Raw genomic sequence first — 18,872 nt, forward strand, 5'->3', positions numbered from 1 at the left:
GCAGAGAACATGGAGCAGCCCATTATTGACAAAGGACCCATGGAGCCGCTAGGGGAGTTTATCTTCTAGGTGTTCAGGAATAAGTTTAGCAGCCTGAGTTCATATTGGGGGGAACGGAGTAGCAAGGAAAGAAGCAGATCTATAAGAAATACTACCACACAAACAAAAAAACTCACAAATCCATAAAATTTAATATGGACAAAAAAATTAATAAATGAACCAAAGTGCTGTCATTCATAGAAAAGGACAGGTACTAACAAAAGTAGTTTCAGTAAAATCAAAATTAAAGGGGAAAAATATAGAAGTGGTTTAACTGCTCTTATAAGAAAATTCATCCAGGAATTAAACTGACTTGATAGTGCTATGTCAAGTAAATACTTTCTTGATCAATTTTATTGCCATTGGTAAAGTTATGGTTGGAATGTTTGTATTCATAAATAAGAGTTAGAATGTCTGAGGGAATCAAAACAGGGTCAAAATGGGGAGTAGGGGGTCCACGGACCACTTAGTGATACCTCTAAGAATTAAGGAACAGGGTTTCCCATCCATCCTTACCAGAATCTCTACTGAAGACACTGCCTGACCTGTAATCCAATATATCTCAGTCCAGTAATTGGTGCAGGCCATAACTCTCATCAATTCCTCTCTTCCTTTGAATGATCCTTGATGCTGGTCATAAAATAAGTCCTATGTTTGAAGTCATACACCCATTTTGACTGTTCTTAGACTCAAGTCCTAAGGTCCATGATTCCTATTTGTCCAACAAATTGTTGCACCCAATCAGAAGAAAAGACAGTTAATTCATATTCACAATATATTCACAGGATGACCTTTGTTCCCTGTTTCCTACCCCCAGCTCACCCATGGTTCCATAAAGCCCAGGGCTGAGTGGGTAAAGAACAAGAAATAGGATAAATGGCAATGGATGGGTCGTGGGGGTACAAGAGGGAATGAGCAGGGAGAAAAGATTGGACATATCTGATACCATTTTTTTTTTAAACCAGAAAACAAGAACAATGGAATAAAAATACTTGTTTGCACATATTCTATATTCACCATGAATTTTGCCTGCCCTTCATTTATATTCTAAGACAATGCATTTTATTTCACTGGAATTTTTGTAATGGATCTTTTTTTGAAACGGGAACTGAAAATGTGGATTCTGTAACAATAATCCCTGTATTTATAGGTATAATGATAATAAGTCCCATTCTATTGCTTTTATACAGTGTAGTAAAGTAGAGCCAAAATTTTATATGTCTTTTTAATTTATCCTTACATTTGTACTGTTTACTGTCTTCTAGACATATTGTTTTCTGAACACCAGAATCCAGGACAATGCACGTAAAAGTGGGTCAATAATCACTTAATAAGTAAATGAATGAATGATGTTCTTACAACCTGGACATGACTGACATTCATCATTTCATTTTTGGTGAGTATATTGTGGGTTTATATTTACTCACACAGATTGGTAAGTGTAGGAAAATAGCTTCAAATTTAGACGAGAACAAGACCCCTTTACTTCCTGAGATCATTTCTTTATTCTTTCTTGTTTAGAAGATAGTTTGAAAGTGCTTGTTAGAAGATACTTTTCTTAGTGGAAAGTGACTCAAAAATGAAGAAGTCTCAGTTCAAGGCCTCCTTTTTATAAAAAAGGAAGTGAGTATGAGGTAAACTGTATAAACAAAGTACCGCAGAGATGAAACTTAAACCAGGAAGAAACATGCCATCAATGTACTTGATGAGAACACATGTGTCATGTGAAGAGACATGACCAATACAGCCGTCCTTAAATTACTTTTGGCCATAGTGATCACGTTCATTTTAATTTTGCCAGAATATTTCAAGACGCCGAACGGTGAGTATTTAATTACAATCTATTTTTTCTTTTTTAATTTTTAAAAATTATGTCAGCTAATGGTTACAGGAAAGGCCTTTTTTTTGAATACATGTTGTGTGGGCTGAAGTTCTATGTCCGAAAAGCTAATAAAATGAGATAGCAATTTTAGTTGACTGTTATATAGTACAGTAATCTTACAGTACTTAAGTATTGTTTTTATGCATTTGTTTTATTTTAAAATAGAAGACATATGATTTGCATTATGCTCTTTGACTTACAATGGTATTAAAAAACCTTTCCAATGTTTCTACAGTGTTAATAATTACTTGCTATATATGCATAATAGCTTATTATAACATTTCGCCCCAGAATTTTTTCAACTATTTTATTATTTTTAGAATTTGAAAAATTTCCTCCAATTTAAAAGATAATAACTGCTCCTCCCAAAAGCATCTACATACTTTTCCCTTCTACTGAACTATTTTCTGAGGACAAATTCCCAGGAATAAGATTGCTATATCTAAGAATATACATAGATACATTAGATAGATATAGATGTGTATGTGTGTGTGCACGCACACGTGTGTATACTCTTACCATTTATTATTTCCAAAATGTCTTTACCAGTTTACAGTGGTAGTACTTAAGTATTGTAGCATACAATAATGAAATGAAAAAATGAAAAGAAATACTTGAAATCTGTATTCTAGCTTTCAAACACTGAGTTTACAATAATCTCATCATATGATTTTGCTCTTTGAAAGTTTCCTTCAAAACAGTTTTAAGTATGCTTTTATATTCTGGAATTATTTTATAAAGAAAGTAACATTTACTATGTTAAAAATGCTTGAATTCCCTCTATCACAACTATTTCATGCACATACTGTCACTTTATGGAAATGTATTTAGATTTTTTTCAAAATACTATTAAGATAAGATGGGTGCAAATTTAAGCAGGTGTATGCCTGTGCATATTTGCAACTAGAGAAAAATGGAACAAAATTAGCTTTGTGTATATTTCAGAAAATTGTGATATTGCTGAAATCTAGGGTAGGAAAATAAACAGATGTAAATTTAAACTATGTTTATGTGTCAGTAAAAGATTTGAAAATATATTAGTGTGATTGTTTGAATGGTAATTGTGCTCCCTAGCATTTTATAAGAAGAAAAAGTAAAAAGAAAATGCTGTGTTCTATCATTAAAAAGTTATCATATGAATTTGATTAAAATCAGAGAAAAGCTTATATTTGATGACTTTTTGCAATGATTATTTATCATTGCATATACATAATACTAAGTGGCCAGATGAAAATACTTTTGCTAATAACATTTGGTGACATATCGCAATGATTATTTAATATTGCATATACATGATGTGAAGTAGCAGATAAAATTTTTTTGATAAATAAATACTATGAATGTCCATTTTGTGAATAATTGAATTTTTCAAATTAGTCTTGGTTTTCTGGCATTATGTTGCTTAGATTAAGCAATCATAGCCTATATTTTAATTCTTGATTTCACTGAGTGAAAATATAAAAGGAATAGTTAGAATTGGAATGGAGATAACCTATTTCAATTTTTAAGCTATTGTGGGCTGAGGGGTAGCTCGTTTAATAGCTGTCTAAGGTAGGTCAGATAGATGTATCTAGCACCTCCAAAGAAAATCAGGTTGGATCTAATGAAAACCAGGTAATCAGTCTAAAAGATTTAATGATCTATTTGCTAAGTATTGGTTAGTGTTTTGTGAGAACTGGTGACTACAAGAGCATGTTAAAAGTTTTTCTTTTGGGGGCAGATGTCTCGACAATAATCAACCATCATTGATAATGATTTTGTACTCTTAGGTTCTTAACTGATTACAATAGCTTCCAATACTACCTTTACTGCCTCCTAAAATTTAAAATACCCATTTCTCTTTTCTTTGTCCAAGAGCAACGTGGATATTTCCTCCAACTCTTTTTAGAGTGATGGATTTATTTGAGAATTTTGTTTCAAAGGAACTCTCCTTGGAACTAACAAACAAAACTGTTTGAAAACCACCATTTTGTCCTAATATCATTTTGTGGTAGAAGGAATTTTGCACAGAGCTGCCATAAATGAAAAGTTGATTCTTAGGCAAAATGTTTTACACATGCAATAGTGTAATAATGCTTTATATTTTATAATGGTTTATGGGTCACCAGGAGCAAGTTTATATAACCTCATTTTATACAGTTCGATATTGATTAAACTAAGGGCACATAATTGTTTTGTCTTTTTTAAAAATAATTTTAATCACAATAAGAGTTGCCTTATGAAATGAGTTGACTTGTTACCTGATGTATTTCATAGAATAAAATATCTAGTAAGATTATTTAGATGATAAGATAAAAGAGTTCCTGAAGTGCTAAAATTAACCTTGAGAGTTTCCCATGTAGTCTTACCCTTTCTGTCAGTTAGTTGTGTCTTTTTTCCATTCTTATATTCTATTCCCTTTAATTTCTAAGATAAATATTATAAAATGATTTTTACTTGTAAATTATTTATCGATACACTGTCTTTAACATGTCAAATGAATTCAAAAGGAATCTTAATGAGGAATAATGTATTCACCAGGTTTAATAGACTTGATTTCAAAATAATAAATCCTCTGAAGGCCTAAGTTAAAAATAGAGCACTGTGTTTGATCATTCTTCATCAAGAATGTACCTGAATAATCATTACACAGAATATTCAGTTATTATAATTACATAGTATAAGCTATTTAGTCTAACTTTAGCAAAGAAGGGGAACTTCTTTAATGGTGTTTGGGACTTTTAATGACTTTGCATCGGTTTGCACTGGCAAGATAGCTTATTCTAGCTTTCAGTTTATTGGAAAGGCAGCTTATACTAAGACACAGTAGTTAATATAACGGTTTCATACTCTTATATTGCATTAGATAATAGAGATATAAAAGGGTATGGATATATTTTTATTCAGAGCTTCTTGAAATTAAGGGAGCTGGGTTGTTCCAAATAAGAGATGTTTTACCAACCTGGTTTAGGTGGACTTACAGTGTTTAAGAGAGAGAGAGAGAGAGAGACCTGGTTAACTCATATAAATCTCAGTGATCTTTTATTTATTTATTCTTTCACTTATGAATAGTGTCTAACTGTACTAGGAACCCAAGGCTACAAAAATGAAGGCAATTCTTCCTTCAAAAAGTTTTCAGTCAAGGGGAGGACTGACTGGTAAATAATTAAATACAATACTGTAATTATGAAAATAGCAACGTTAAAAAGATGCAATGGGAACATAAAAGTTGCTTCCAGTCCTGTCTGGGGGAGGATGTTTCTTCCATTTTCATTCACAAAGAGAAATAATTGTCAGAGTTCTAATGATCACCTAATATTTCTCCTTAGCTACTTGCAGGAGCACTTTCTAGAAGAAGCAATTGTTATTGATTTTCAAATAAAATATACTCGTATTTATATCTCAGAAATTCTTGAAGCCAGAAATTTTAGTGAGTTATGTGAGTATATTCCTGACTGTGGAGACGAGGACCAGGAATAGCACAGATGAAAACACCTCATACCTAATTTCATCTAGCTGTTTTGACTTCCTCTCTTACTTTTAAGAGCCAAACTGACATACACTATGTTTACCAGCTTTCATTTCCCTTCCACTTCACACTTTCTGATGGAAATGGCTGTATAGTGAGCAGTGAAATGGAAGAAAACAAAGGATAAAGGAACCTCAAATACTTACAAACTATAGGATAAACCCTGAAGTATATGAGCGTATGTACATATTACTTATGTCTGTATTATAAAGACCAGTGTAATCAGGGTAACTGCAATCAATTTGAGAAATTCTTATCTTAGTTCTCAAAAAATGGGCACTTTATTTTCTTATTGGCTGATGCATTAATAATTTAATCAGTAATCCCCAATCAGGTTTGGGATATAGTCATGACTATTAAAAAAAGTTTTAAAAAAATTTAACAAATATTTATACATACATATGCAGGTATTATATACCAAGTACTTTTACATATAATAACTCATTTTAACTCATTAAATATTTCAACTCATTAATGATGAAGCATCATTCTCAAGGGAGACTATTCTGAAAATCTACAGGAAATCATCATTCTCAAGGGAGACTATTCTGAAAATCTATTTCAACTCATTAATGATGAAGCATCATTCTCAAGGGAGACTATTCTGAAAATCTACAGGAAGAAGGAATAAGCCTAGATGGATAAATTTGCTTTTTTTTTAAGATTTTATTTCTTACTGAATTTTCTGAATCATTATAGTTTTAAAATGGCTACTAATGGACATGGTATTTTTACATATATATCTTAGACATACGTACTGGCAAAAAAAATACTGCTGGAAATAATGCTTTTCACTGCTTTGGCAGAATTGGCCTTATTCTCTCATAGGCGAGGTTACAATACCAATAACCCTTGCTTGGGAAGCTTTCTCACTACATGTCTCATTCATTTGCATTGGTAGATAAATGTTCTCTCAGAATATCTTTTTTGTTTTTATAGAAAAAATGGCTTTCTCTAAAACATTAATATGGTAATGTATATTCCCCTTATACCGCTCTGTTTCTTTCCTCCATAGCACTTACCACCTATATTATTGACTTATTTATTGTTTATATTTTTTGTTGCCTGATTTCTCCAAATAGAACATAAGCTCAATGAAAATGAGTTTTTTTTGTCTGTTTTGTTCATATTTCAAGCACTTAGGACGTACCCGCCACATTAGAAGGCACTCAATTTGTGCTTAAGTGAAATTTCTGAGTCATATTGTAAAGGAAATAAAAAATATTATAAAGGAAATAAAAAAGAAAATGCTTTCTGGAAGGAAGCATTTCCCATCAGACCCTCACAACCATCTTTTAATTTAGGTAGGCCAGGCGTTATTATCCTCATCTTACATTTTTGAAACATAAAATTTCACCACAAACCTAGAACTTTTAGGTTGTGCAGCCTCTGAAATTTACTTCACAGAATCTTTTACTTAAAAGATATGCATCACTTTACCCTGAATCATTTAGCTACCATTTTTTTCCCCAATGGAGAATTTCACAGTGTGCATTTACTTTCCTTGTTTTGACAAATAAAACCAGCAGTCTCTTTCTTATGTCCCAAACCTGCCATTCATATACTGCGACCATAGGTTAAAAGTGATCCCAAACCTTGCCCCTTCCTCCTAGGAAATATTTTATATTGTCTTTCCCAAATGATCTCTGAATAAATCCATACTCTCTCTAGACTGCCCTGTTCCTAATCTGGTTAACACCATGGATGTATCATCCATACACAACATGATATTTTTTCACCCTTTCCCGCTCAATATTACTAGAGAAGCTTCAACTATTGTACTCAAATGGAAATATAATTGAGTTTTTGCTATTGAAATTGATACTCTTTTGAGTCTATGCCAGTTGTTAAAGAAGCAGACCTGTGACCAAAGGAAAGCAATATATATTAACTAACCTCTTTGTAAATTAGGCAGCTAAGCCATGAACTTCTATCCTCGCAACCAATATGCATATTTTAATTGTTGTGGAATAGAAATTTATCATGGCATATCTTTTATGCAGTTTATGTGGTTAGAGGCAAGCATTTTTTAATTAAAAATTTTAAATTTAAGTATAATTGAGTTACCATATTATATTAGTTTCAGGTGTACAACATAGTGATTTGATATCTTTATATATTACAAAATGATTGCCACAATAAGTCTAGTTACCATCTGTCACCATACAAAGTTTTTACATATTATTGATTATATTCCCTATGCTGGACATTACATCCCTGAGAGTTATTTATTTTATAACTGGAAGTTTGTACCTCTTAATCTCCCTCATCTATTTCACTCTTCCCCTCACCCCTCTCCCCTCTAACAACTACCAGTTTGTTCTGTATGAGTCTGTTTCTGTTTTGATATGTTTGTTTTGTTTTTAGATTCCACATATAAGTGAAATAATACAGTATTTGTCTTTCTCTGTCTGACTGATTTTACTTATATAATACCCTCTAGGTCCATCCATGTTGTCACAACTGTCAAGATTTCGTTATTTTCTATGGCTGAGCAATATTCCATTGTATATACAATTGACCCTTAAACAACACAGTTGTTAGGGGTGCTGACCCTCCTTAAAGTAAAAAATCCATGCGTAACTTATAATTGGTCCTTCAAACATGTAGTTCCTCCATACCCACCGTTCTGCATCTGCAGATTCAGCCAACTGTGGATCTTGTAGTACTGTAGTATTTACTATTGAAAAAAATCCATGTAGAAGTTTGGACCCATGCAGTTCCAAACCTGTGTTGTTCAAGGGTCAACTATGTATACCACATATTGTTCATCTATTCATCTGTCAATGGATACTTAGGTTGCTTCCATATATTGGCTATTGTAAATAATGCTGCAATGAATATAGGGATGCATATATCTTTTCAAATTAGTGTTTTTGTTTTCTTTGGAAAAATACCCAGAAATGGAATTGCTGGATCATATGGTAGTTCTATTTTTACTTTTTGAGTAACCTCCATACTATTTTCCATAGCAGCTGCACCAGTTTACATTCCCACCAGTAGTGCACAAGGGTATCCTTTTCTTCACATTCTTGCCAACACTTATTTGTTGTATTTTTATAACAGCCATTCTGACAGGTGTGTGGTGGTATCTTATTGTGATTTTGATTTGCATTTCCCTGATGATTAGTCATGTTGAGCATCTTTTCATGTGTATGTTGGCCATCTGTATGTCTTCTTTGGAAAATGTTATTTGGGTCCTTGGCCCATTTTTAATTTAGTTGTTGGATTTTTTGATGTTGAATTGTATGAGCTCTTTGTGATATTAACCCCTTATCAGATACACTGTTTGCAAGTATCTTCTCTCATTCAGTAGGCCACCTTTTCATTTTGCTGATATTTTCCTTCACTGTGCAAAAGCCTTTTAGTTTGACATAGTCCTGTTTGTTTATTTTTGCTTTGGCTTCCCTTGCCTGAGGAGACAGATCCAAAAATATTAATAAGACCAATATCAAAGAACTTACTGCCTATGTTTTCTTCTGGAAGATTTATGGTTTTAGGTCTTACGTTTGTCTTTAATCCATTTTCAGTTCATTTTTGTATATGGTGTGAGAAAGTACTCTGGTTCGATTGTTTTGCATGTATCGGTCCAGTTTTTCCAACACTATCTATTGAAGAGGCTATCTTTTCCTCATTGCATATTCTTGCCTCCTTTGTCATAGATTAATTGACCATTTAAGTGTGGGTTTATTTCTGGGCTCTCTATTCTGTTCCATTGATCTATGTATCTGTTTTTGTGCCAGTAATACTCTTTGGTTACTGTAGCTTTATAGTATATTCTGAAATCAGGGAGTGTGATACCTCAAGCTTTTCTTGTTTAAGATTTTTTTTTTTTTTTGAACTATCCGGGGTCTTTGTGGTTTCCATACAAATTTTCAAATTATTTGTTCTAGCTCTGTGAAAAATGCCATCCTTGCATCTCTGGGATAAATCCCACTTGATCATGGTGTATGATCCTTTTAATGTATTGTTGAATTTGGTTTGCTAATATTTTCAGTGATATTGGCCTGTAATTTTCTTTTTGTGTTTGGTGGTGTCTTTATCTGGTTTTGGTATCAGAGTGATGCCATCCTTGTAGAATGAGTTTGGAGGCACTCCTTCCCTTTAAATTTTTTGAAATAGTTTAAGTAGGATAGGTATTAACTCTTTTTAAATGTTGGGTGGACTTTACCTGCAAAGCTCTCTGGTCCTGGACTATCGTTTCTTGGGAGTTTTAAAATTACTGATTCAATTTCATTATTGCTAATCAGTCTGTTCATACTTTCTATTTCTTCCTGATTTGGTCCTGGGAGAGTAAACGTTTCTAGGAATTTATCCATTTCTCTAGGTTGTCCTTTTTATTGGTATATAATTGTTTGTACTAATCTCTTATGATCCCTTTGTATTACTGTGATGTTGGTTGTAACTTCTATTTCATTTCTGATTTTATTTATTTGGGCTCTCTCTCCTTTTCTCTCTCTCTCTTTTTAAAATTTTATTTATTTATTTATTTATTTTTGGCTGCGTTGGGTCTTTGTTACTGTGTGCAGGCTTTCTCTAGTTGCGGCGAGCAGGGGCTGCTTTTCGTTGTGATGTGAGGGCTTCTTATTGAGGTGGCTTCTCTTGTCGCAGAGCATGGGCTCTAGACACGCAGTCTCAGTAGTTGTGGTGCATGGGCTTAGCTGCTCCGCGGCATGTGGGATCTTCCCGGACCAGGGCTTGAACCCATGTCTCCTGCATTGGCAGATGGATTCTTAACCACTGCGCCACCAGGGAAGCTCTCCTTTTCTCTTGATAGTCTGGTGAAAGGGTCATCAATTTTGTTTATCTTTTCCAAGAACCAGCTCTTAGTTTCATTGATCTTTTCTGGGTTTTTTTTTTTCCAGTCTCAATTTCATTTATTTCTGCTCTGATCTTTATGATTTTTTCCTTCTGCTAACTTTGTCTTCCTTTTCTGGTTCCTTTAGGTGTAAGGTTAGATTGTTTACTTATTTTTCTTGTTTCCTGAGGTAAGCTTATATCGCTATAAACTTTCCTTTTAGAACTGCTTTTGCTGCACCCCATAGATTTTGGATTGTTGTGTTTCCATTTTCATTTGTCCAGGTATTTTTTGATTTCCTCTTTAATTTCTTCAGTGACCCATTGGGCACTTAGTGGCATATTGTTTGGCCTCCATGTGTTTGTGTTTTTTGCAGTTTTTTTCTTGTAGTTGATTTCTAGTCTCATACTGTTGTAGTCAGAAAAGATGCTTGATAAGATTTCAATCTTCTTAAATTTACTGAGACTTGTGTTGTGGCCTAGCAAGAGATCTATCTTGGAGAACATTTTATGTTCACTTGAAGAGAATGTGTATTCTGCTGCTTTTCTATGGAATGTTTTATGTATATCTATTAAGTCTATCTGCTCTAATCTGTTGGCCAGTGTTTCCTTATTGATATTATGCCTGGATGATCTGTCAATTGATGTAAGTGCGGCGTTAAAAGTCCCTCACTGTTGTTGTGTTACTGTCAATTTCTCTCTTTACATGTGTTAATATGTGCTTTATGTACTTAGGTGCTCTTATGTTGGGTGCATATATGCTTAGAGTTGTTTTACCTTCTTGGATTGATCCCATTATCATTACATAATGTTCTTCTCTGGCTCTTGTTATAGTGTGTTTTGAAGTCTATTTTGTCTTATATAATTATTGCTACCTCAGTTTTTTTGTTTCATTTGCATGGAGCATTCTTTTCCATCCCCTCACTTTCAGTCTGTGTGTGTCTGTAGATCTGAAGTGAGTTTCTTGTAGGCAGCATGTATATGAGTTTTGTTTTTGTATGCATTCAGCCATGCTATATCTTTTGATTGGAGTATTTAGTCCACTTAAATTTAAAGTAATTATTGATAGGTATGTACTTACTGACATTTTGTTAATTGTTTTGGGGTTGTTTTAGAGTCCTTTTTTGTTCCTTTCCTCTTCTTTTGCTCTCTTCTCTTGTGATTTGATGATTATCTTTAGTGTTATGTTTGAGTTCCTTTTTCATTTTTTGTGTGAGTATCTATTATAGATTTTTGGTTTGTAGTTACCAAGAGGTATATATGACAACCTGTAATACATGTAATTGTTTTAAGTTGATGATCTGTTATGTTTGCATGTATTATAATAACCCTGCATTTTTACTATCCCCCAAATGTTTAATGCCTTTGACATCATATTTTACATTTTTTTGTTTTGTGTATCCCTTAACTACTTACTGTAGATATAGATGATTTTACTACTTTTGTTTTTTAACCATCATAATATAAGTGGTTGATCTACTGTTTGCTTTCACCAATGAGATTTTTCCTTTTGTAACTTCATATTTCTAGTTGTGGTCTTTCTTTTCCACTTAGAGAAGTCCCTTTAATATTTCTTGTAAAGCCAGTTTAGTGGTTCTGAACTCTTAGCTTCTGCTTATCTGTAAAACTCTTTATCTTTCCTACAAATCTGAATGATAACCTTGCAGGATAGAGTGTTCTTGGTTGTAGGTTTTTTTCCTTTCATCATTTTGAATATATCCCTTCTGGCCTGCAAAGTTTCTGCTGAAAAGTCAGCTGAGAGTTTTATGGGCGTTTCCTTAAAAGTAACTAGTTGCTTTTCCCTTGCTGATTTTAAGATTCTCTTTATCTTTAATTTTTGCCATTTTAATTATAATGTGTCTTGGTGTGGACCACTTTGGGTTCATCTTATTTGGGACTTTCTGTACTTCTTGAACCTGGATGTCTATTTCCTTTCCCAGGTTAGGAAATTTTTTAACTATTATGTCTTCAAATAAATTATCTGCACATTTCTCTCTTTCTCTTCTCCTGGGATCCCTATAATGCAAATATTAGTATGTTTGAAGTTGAAAAAAATTCCTTTTTCTGTTCAACTTGGATGATTTCCACTACTTTGTCTCCTAGTTTGCTAATCTGTTTCTCCGTATCATCTAATCTATTGTTGATTCCTTCTAGTGTGTTTTTTACTTCAGTTATTGTATTCTTTAGCTTTTGGGTTCTTCTTTATATTTTCTCTTTGTTAAACCTCTCACTGTGTTCATTTATTCTTCTGAGTTCATTGAGCATCTTTTTTTTTTTTTTAATTTATTTTTTTGGCTGTGTTGGGTTGTCGTTTCTGTGCGAGGGCTTTCTCTAGTTGTGGCAAGCGGGGGCCACTCTTCATTGTGGTGCGCGGGCCTCTCACTGTCGCGGCCTCTCTTGTTGCGGAGCACAGGCTCCAGACGCACAGGCTCAGTAATTGTGGCTCACGGGCCTAGTTGCTCCGCGGCATGTGGGATCTTCCCAGACCAGGGCTCGAACCCGTGTCCCCTGCATTGGCAGGCAGATTCTCAACCACTGTGCCACCAGGGAAGCTCCATTGAGCATCTTTATGATCATTGCCCTGAATTCTTTATTGGGTAGATTGCTTATCTCAACTTCACTTAGTTCTTTTGGGATTTTGTCTTTTTCCTTTGTTTGGAACATATTCCTCTGTCTCCGGATTTTGCCCAGTTCTCTGTGTTTATTTATATGTATTTGTTAGGCCATTTACATTTCCCAATCTTGGAGAAGTGGCCTTATGTAGGAGAAGTCTCATGGGGCCCAACAGAACACTCCTTCATAGTCACTGGAGCTATATGCTCTAGGGGTACTTCCTACTTGGCTGTGTGGGCCCTTCTGTTGTTTTGGGGCCAACTACTGTTTGCACTCTGGTAGGCGGGGCTGGCCCCTGGCTGGTTGGCTGCCAGGCTCTGCTTGTGTGGTGGCTGCTGGCCAGCTGGTGGAACCAGATCCTGGTGTAGCTGGCTGTGGGGCCTGCGGGGGCCTGGTGCTAGTGGCTGGCCTGCTAGTGGGTGGGTAAGCCCCTGATGCTAATAGGCTGCAGGGAGGACTCCAAAATGGCACTTTCCAGCACCTGTGTTCTTGTGGTAGAATGAGCTCCCAAGAATGGCTGCCACCAGCATCTATGTCCACAAGCAAGAATCCCAGGTGCTTCCCACGTTGCTGGGAGGCTCTCCAGGATCAGCCTGACCCAGGCTTCTTTCAAATTACTACTTCTGTGCTGAGGCTTGGGGGGTGTGAGATTTTCAGTGGTGTCTCTGTTTCCTACAGCCCTCTGACTCTCCCATATGTAAACCACTCTGGCCTTCAAAACCAAGTGTTCTGGGGGGCTCATGTTTTTGGTGCAGAACCCCTGGGCTAGGGAGCCCAAAGTGGGGCTCAAACCCCTTGCTCCTTGGCGAGAACCTTTGCAGTTGTGATTATGCTCCCATTTGTGGGCCACCTACCTGGAGGCATGGTCTTGACTGTACCACGTCTCTGCTCCTCCTTCCCATCTAATTGTGCTTTCTTCTCTATATCTTTAGTTGTGAAAAATCTTTTCTGCTAGTCTTCAGGTTGTTCTCATTGATAGTTGACCTATAAATATTTGTAATTTTCGTGTGCTCATGGGAGGATGTGAGCTCAAGATCTTCCTACTCTGCCATCTTGTCTACACCTCTGGCAGCTAATATTTTTAAATTGCTGAATTTAGCTACAGAATATCCAGTAATGATGAAAGATCTTTAGAAACAATTGGCTACGTTTTGTTCGGTTTGACTATGTTTTTAAAGACATAATTTACATACAATAAAATGGAAAGGTCTTAAGTGTTCAGTTTCATGAATTTTCACAGTTGTATGCACCTATCTATCACCCCATACAAGGTACAGATTGTCATCACTCTCAGGAAGATTCCTTCTGCTCTTTCCGATCAAATCTCCTTCCAACCCCAAGGCAACTTTCTGGCCTAGCTCACCATAGTTTAGTTTTGTCCCTTCTTATACTTGGTTTTTTTTAAAAAAAATATTTATTTATTTATTTATTTGGTTGCACCAGGTCTTAGTTGAGGCATGCGGGATCTAGTGCCCTGACCAGAGGATTGAACCCAGGCCCCCTGCACTGGGAGCGTGGAGTCTTAACCACTGGATCACCAGCGAAGTCCCTTATACTTTGTATAAATGGAATAATCACAAAGTATCTACTTTTGGTCTGGCTACTTTAGCTTAGTATAATGTTTCTGAGATTCATCCATGTTATTGAGTGTATCAGTAGTTCCCTTCTGTTTATTGTCAAGTAGCCCATTGTCCAAATACACTACAATTGTCCTTTCAACCACTGGGTTGTTTCCAGTTTTTGGCTATTATAAAAATGCGGTTATGAACATTCTTCTACAAATCTTTGTATAAATATATGTCTTCATTTCACTGGATAACCATCTAGTAGTGAAATAGCTGAGTATATTTAATTTTATAAGAAATCACCAAATGCTTCTCCAAAGGAGTTGTACTCACTATATCTCATGGTAAGATTTATCTTCTCTGGTTTATATTTAATATATTGGAGCAATAACACTTAGAATATATACATTGTCTAAAATAATCCATGCTTCCTTAGAGTTCCCTGACAACTGATTAACAGAGGAATAACCTAGGTATTGGGAAAATATGACATAAAGTAGTTTCTGGAGCTCCTATTGTGGGCCAAACAATGAAGATTTTATTATAAATTCTCACTTACTTTTGAAGGTCAACAGATAGATGAGACTTCTGTTCTTGCAGTCATACTTTGAAAAACACTTCTGGCACAAAATATCTAAAAATACAAGATAAAACATATTAAAAACATTAAAAATACATAGTTGAACCGATCAGAAAATTTAAAAACTCCTTAATGATGGAAAATGACTAGAAATTACAAATCTAAGTGGATAAGCAAGAGTGAAGAAATTGGTCACCTCAGGAGTATCTACCAATTCCTGGTGGCTAGAGTCTCAGTTTCATTGGGCCATACATGGGCAGGACATGTAAGTCTGGGACCCAAAAGATGATATGCTCCATGAAAGAGTAATCAAGGAAAATAACCTGTTGGTTTGTAAGTAAATTTTGTAAGGAAAAAATTCCTTTGAGAGTCTGTGAACACAAGATGGTCATAATTTGGATACTGAGGGTCATTGTCTATGAAGTGTGAAAAGCCCAATCCAAAAATTTAATTTAAACTGATTTTGGATTAATGGTGCCATTAGACATCAAGTAGAGGCAAATACAATCCTCTCTGGAGGAAAATACCTTCAAACCAGATCTCAGATATTCCTGAATAAAATTCTAAGGAACATGAGCTACTATCAAAAATCTTAAAACATATTAAGACTCCAGTTGACAAGCATCAACAGAAACAACAAATATAATCAGATCTTTAAAGAATTCAGATATCAGAATTATGAGATATAAAATATAAAATAAGTATTTAATTTGTTTCAATACATTAAAAGTGGTATCAAAATGTATGATTAAGAAACAAGATTATTGGGGCTTCCCTGGTGGTGCAGTGATTGAGAATCTGCCTGCTAATGCAGGGGACAAGGGTTCGAGCCCTGGTCTGGGAAGATCCCACATGCCGCGGAGCAACTAGGTCCGTGAGCCACAACTACTGAGCCTGCGCGTCTGGAGCCTGTGCTCCGCAACAAGAGAGGCCACGATAGTGAGAGGCCCGCACACTGCGATGAAGAGTGGCCCCCGCTTGCCACAACTAGAGAAAGCCCTCACACAGAAACGAAGACCCAACGCAGCCAAAAAAAAAAAAAAAAAAAAAAGCCAATACTATATGATTCCACTTCTATAGTATTTAAAAAAAAAAAAAAATAGAAACAAGATTATTAAATATAACCAGGCAGATTTGAAAAAGAACCCTACTAGAAATTCTAATTATGAAAATATAATAATTTGAAGTAGAAACACAAGGAATGCAATAAATAGATTAGATGCAACTGAATAATGAATTAATGAAGTGGAATATAGATCTAAGGAAATTACTTAGAACACATTTCAGAGAACCAAAGAAATAGAAAATGTGAAACAGAGTTGAATTAGAAATAGCTCTCCATGGGAGAACAAAGGGAGATATTTCTAATTAAAACTATGAAAGAAGAGAAGAGACAGAATGGGGAAAATGTTTGTAGAGATGTGGCTGATAATTTTACAGAAGCAATGAAGGACTCAAATCCTCAGATTCAGGAAACCCAATAAATTCTAGATAGAATAAATAAAAAGAAATTCTGTAGAACATGAAATCTAAAGAGATCTTAAAAGTAACCAGAGATAAAGGCAGATTGTCTTCAAAGGAACAATAATTAGGCTGAGAACTCACTTCTTGAAAGCAACAATGAAAATCAGAAGGCACTGGAATAATGTCTGCTAAGTGCTGGGGCAAAATTATTGTCAATCTAGAATTGGTGAGATATATATCTTCAGATGAACAAAAACAGGGAGTGTATAATCAGCAGATCCTCAGTGAAGGAACTGCTAGAGAATTACTTTCAGGAGAAAGAATATAATCCTAGGAGAAAAGACAGAGATGCAAGAAGAAATGGCAGGAAAAGAACCCTCAACAACAATTATAAACATATGAGTAAATACAAATAAATCTTGAAAATATTACTGTATAAAACAAAATTAACTACTAATTTGTGTGTCAATGAAAAAACAAGGTAGAACTAAAATGTTGTACAAAAATAGCATTTAGGTCAGGAAGGATGTGATCAGAGTTAAAGTATTCTAAGATCCTTATACTGTTTGAAAGAGGGTAACATTATTGATTGGCTTTAGACTTGTTAAGGATGCATGTTAAAAATTACTAAAATAATAGAAATATAGTGTCTAACCTGCAAATAACTAAAGGGAAAAACAATGAAATTTTAAAAATCATTAAATCAATAGATAGCAAGAAAGGTAATAGGGAAAGTGGTAAAAATAGAAAGCACTAAATAATATGATGGAGTTAAATCCAAATATATCAATGATCTCAGTAAGTGTAAGTAGGCAAATCTATCCAGGTAAAGAGACAAAAAATTATCAGGTTAAATTTTAAAAATTTCAGCAATATGACATTTAAATGAGATGCACCTAAAGCATTAGAATATGAGAAAGATAAAAATAAAAGGATGAGAAAAATATAAGGAGCAAATAGTAACTGAAGAAAGCACGTATCACTGTCTTAATATAAGATTTTAAGATCAAAGTCATTATTAGCAATAAAGAAGGTCAATATGTATGGAAAAGGGTTCACTTCACAAAAATATCTATCAGTTCTAAATTTGTATGCCCCTAATGAGATAGCTTAAAAGAGACATTTATAAATTCATTATTAGAGTGGGAGATTTTAAACATGATCCTCCAGTATAAACTATAATCAGACAGATAATAAGAATACAGATGATTCAAACAATTTATATAACTTGTTTTATCTAATGACATATTTAGAATACTGAACTCAACATCTGGAAATACATATTATTTTTGGGCACTTATGACACATTAGTACAAATTCACCACATACTAGGTTATGAAAGTAAGTAAGCCTCAATAAATTTCAAACAATCTTTAATATATATCTGACTGCAATTAAGCTAGAATCTAGTAACAAAAAGAAAACTAAAAACAATGTATTTGGAAATGTAAAAAGTTCACTTCTGAATAACCCATGGATGAGAAGAAATCATAATGGAAATTAGAAAATGGTAAAAATTAATGATAATAAAATAACATCTATTAAAACTTGTGGGATATTATAAAAATGGCAGGTATTTAGAAGAAAATTTATAGCTTTAAATACTTATATGTAAGATGTCAGAAGAAAGACAGTGAGATAAACCCAAGGAAAGTAGAAGGCAGGAAATAATAAAGACAAAAGCAAAAGTCAATGAAATTAAAAGATACAATAGAAAGGATCAATAAAGTCAAAAGTTGGTTCTTTGGAAAGACTAATTAAATGGACACACTTCTGGAATGACTGATGTATTAGTTTCTTATGGCCACTGTACAAATGACCACAAACAGTAGCTTCAAACAGCACAAATATATTATCTTACAGCCTGTAAGAAGTCCAGCAGAGTTCTCACTGAGCTAAAATCAAGGTGTTAGTAGGGTTACATTCATTTCAGAGGCTCTAGGAAAGAATACATTTATTTTCTTGTCTTTTCCAGCTTCTGGAAGCTGCCTGCTTTCCTTGGCTTGTGGCTTCCTTCGATCTTCAAAGCCAGGGATGGCCTGTTGAGTTTTTCTCCCATCTGACACATGTATGATTACATTATGCCCACCCAGATAATCCAGGATAATTTCCTTATTTTAAGAACAGTTCATTAGCAACTTGAATTCCATCTTTTGCCTTAATTCCTCTTTGCCATGTAATATAACATATTCACAGGTTCTGGAAATTAGGATACGGACATCTTAGGGAGGCCATTATTCTGCCTACTAAAACTGAATAATCAAAAAAGAGAAGGCACAAGTAACAAATGTTAGGAATGAAAAAGGGACATAGAAATTTAAAATATAATGAGATTATTATGAATAACTTTAAGTCAATAAGTTTAAAATATAAAGACACATTTTTAGAAAAATATAACTTACCAAAACTTACTTGGGAAGAAAT

General features: G+C 34.4%; 1 protein-coding gene across 1 annotated transcript in view; it reads left to right on the plus strand.

Annotated features, from left to right (window-relative positions):
- The first annotated feature begins 1,773 nt into the window (after positions 1-1,773).
- The window catches only part of TMEM156 (transmembrane protein 156), a 51,448-nt gene continuing 34,349 nt past the window's right edge, over positions 1,774-18,872 (plus strand). The window contains exon 1 of the mRNA XM_057546312.1: positions 1,774-1,861. Within this exon, the coding sequence (XP_057402295.1) occupies positions 1,774-1,861 (88 nt within the window). The remainder of the gene's footprint in view (positions 1,862-18,872) is intronic.

This window comes from Balaenoptera acutorostrata, chromosome 5, assembly GCF_949987535.1.
Source record: "Balaenoptera acutorostrata chromosome 5, mBalAcu1.1, whole genome shotgun sequence".
Lineage (NCBI taxonomy): Eukaryota > Metazoa > Chordata > Mammalia > Artiodactyla > Balaenopteridae > Balaenoptera > Balaenoptera acutorostrata.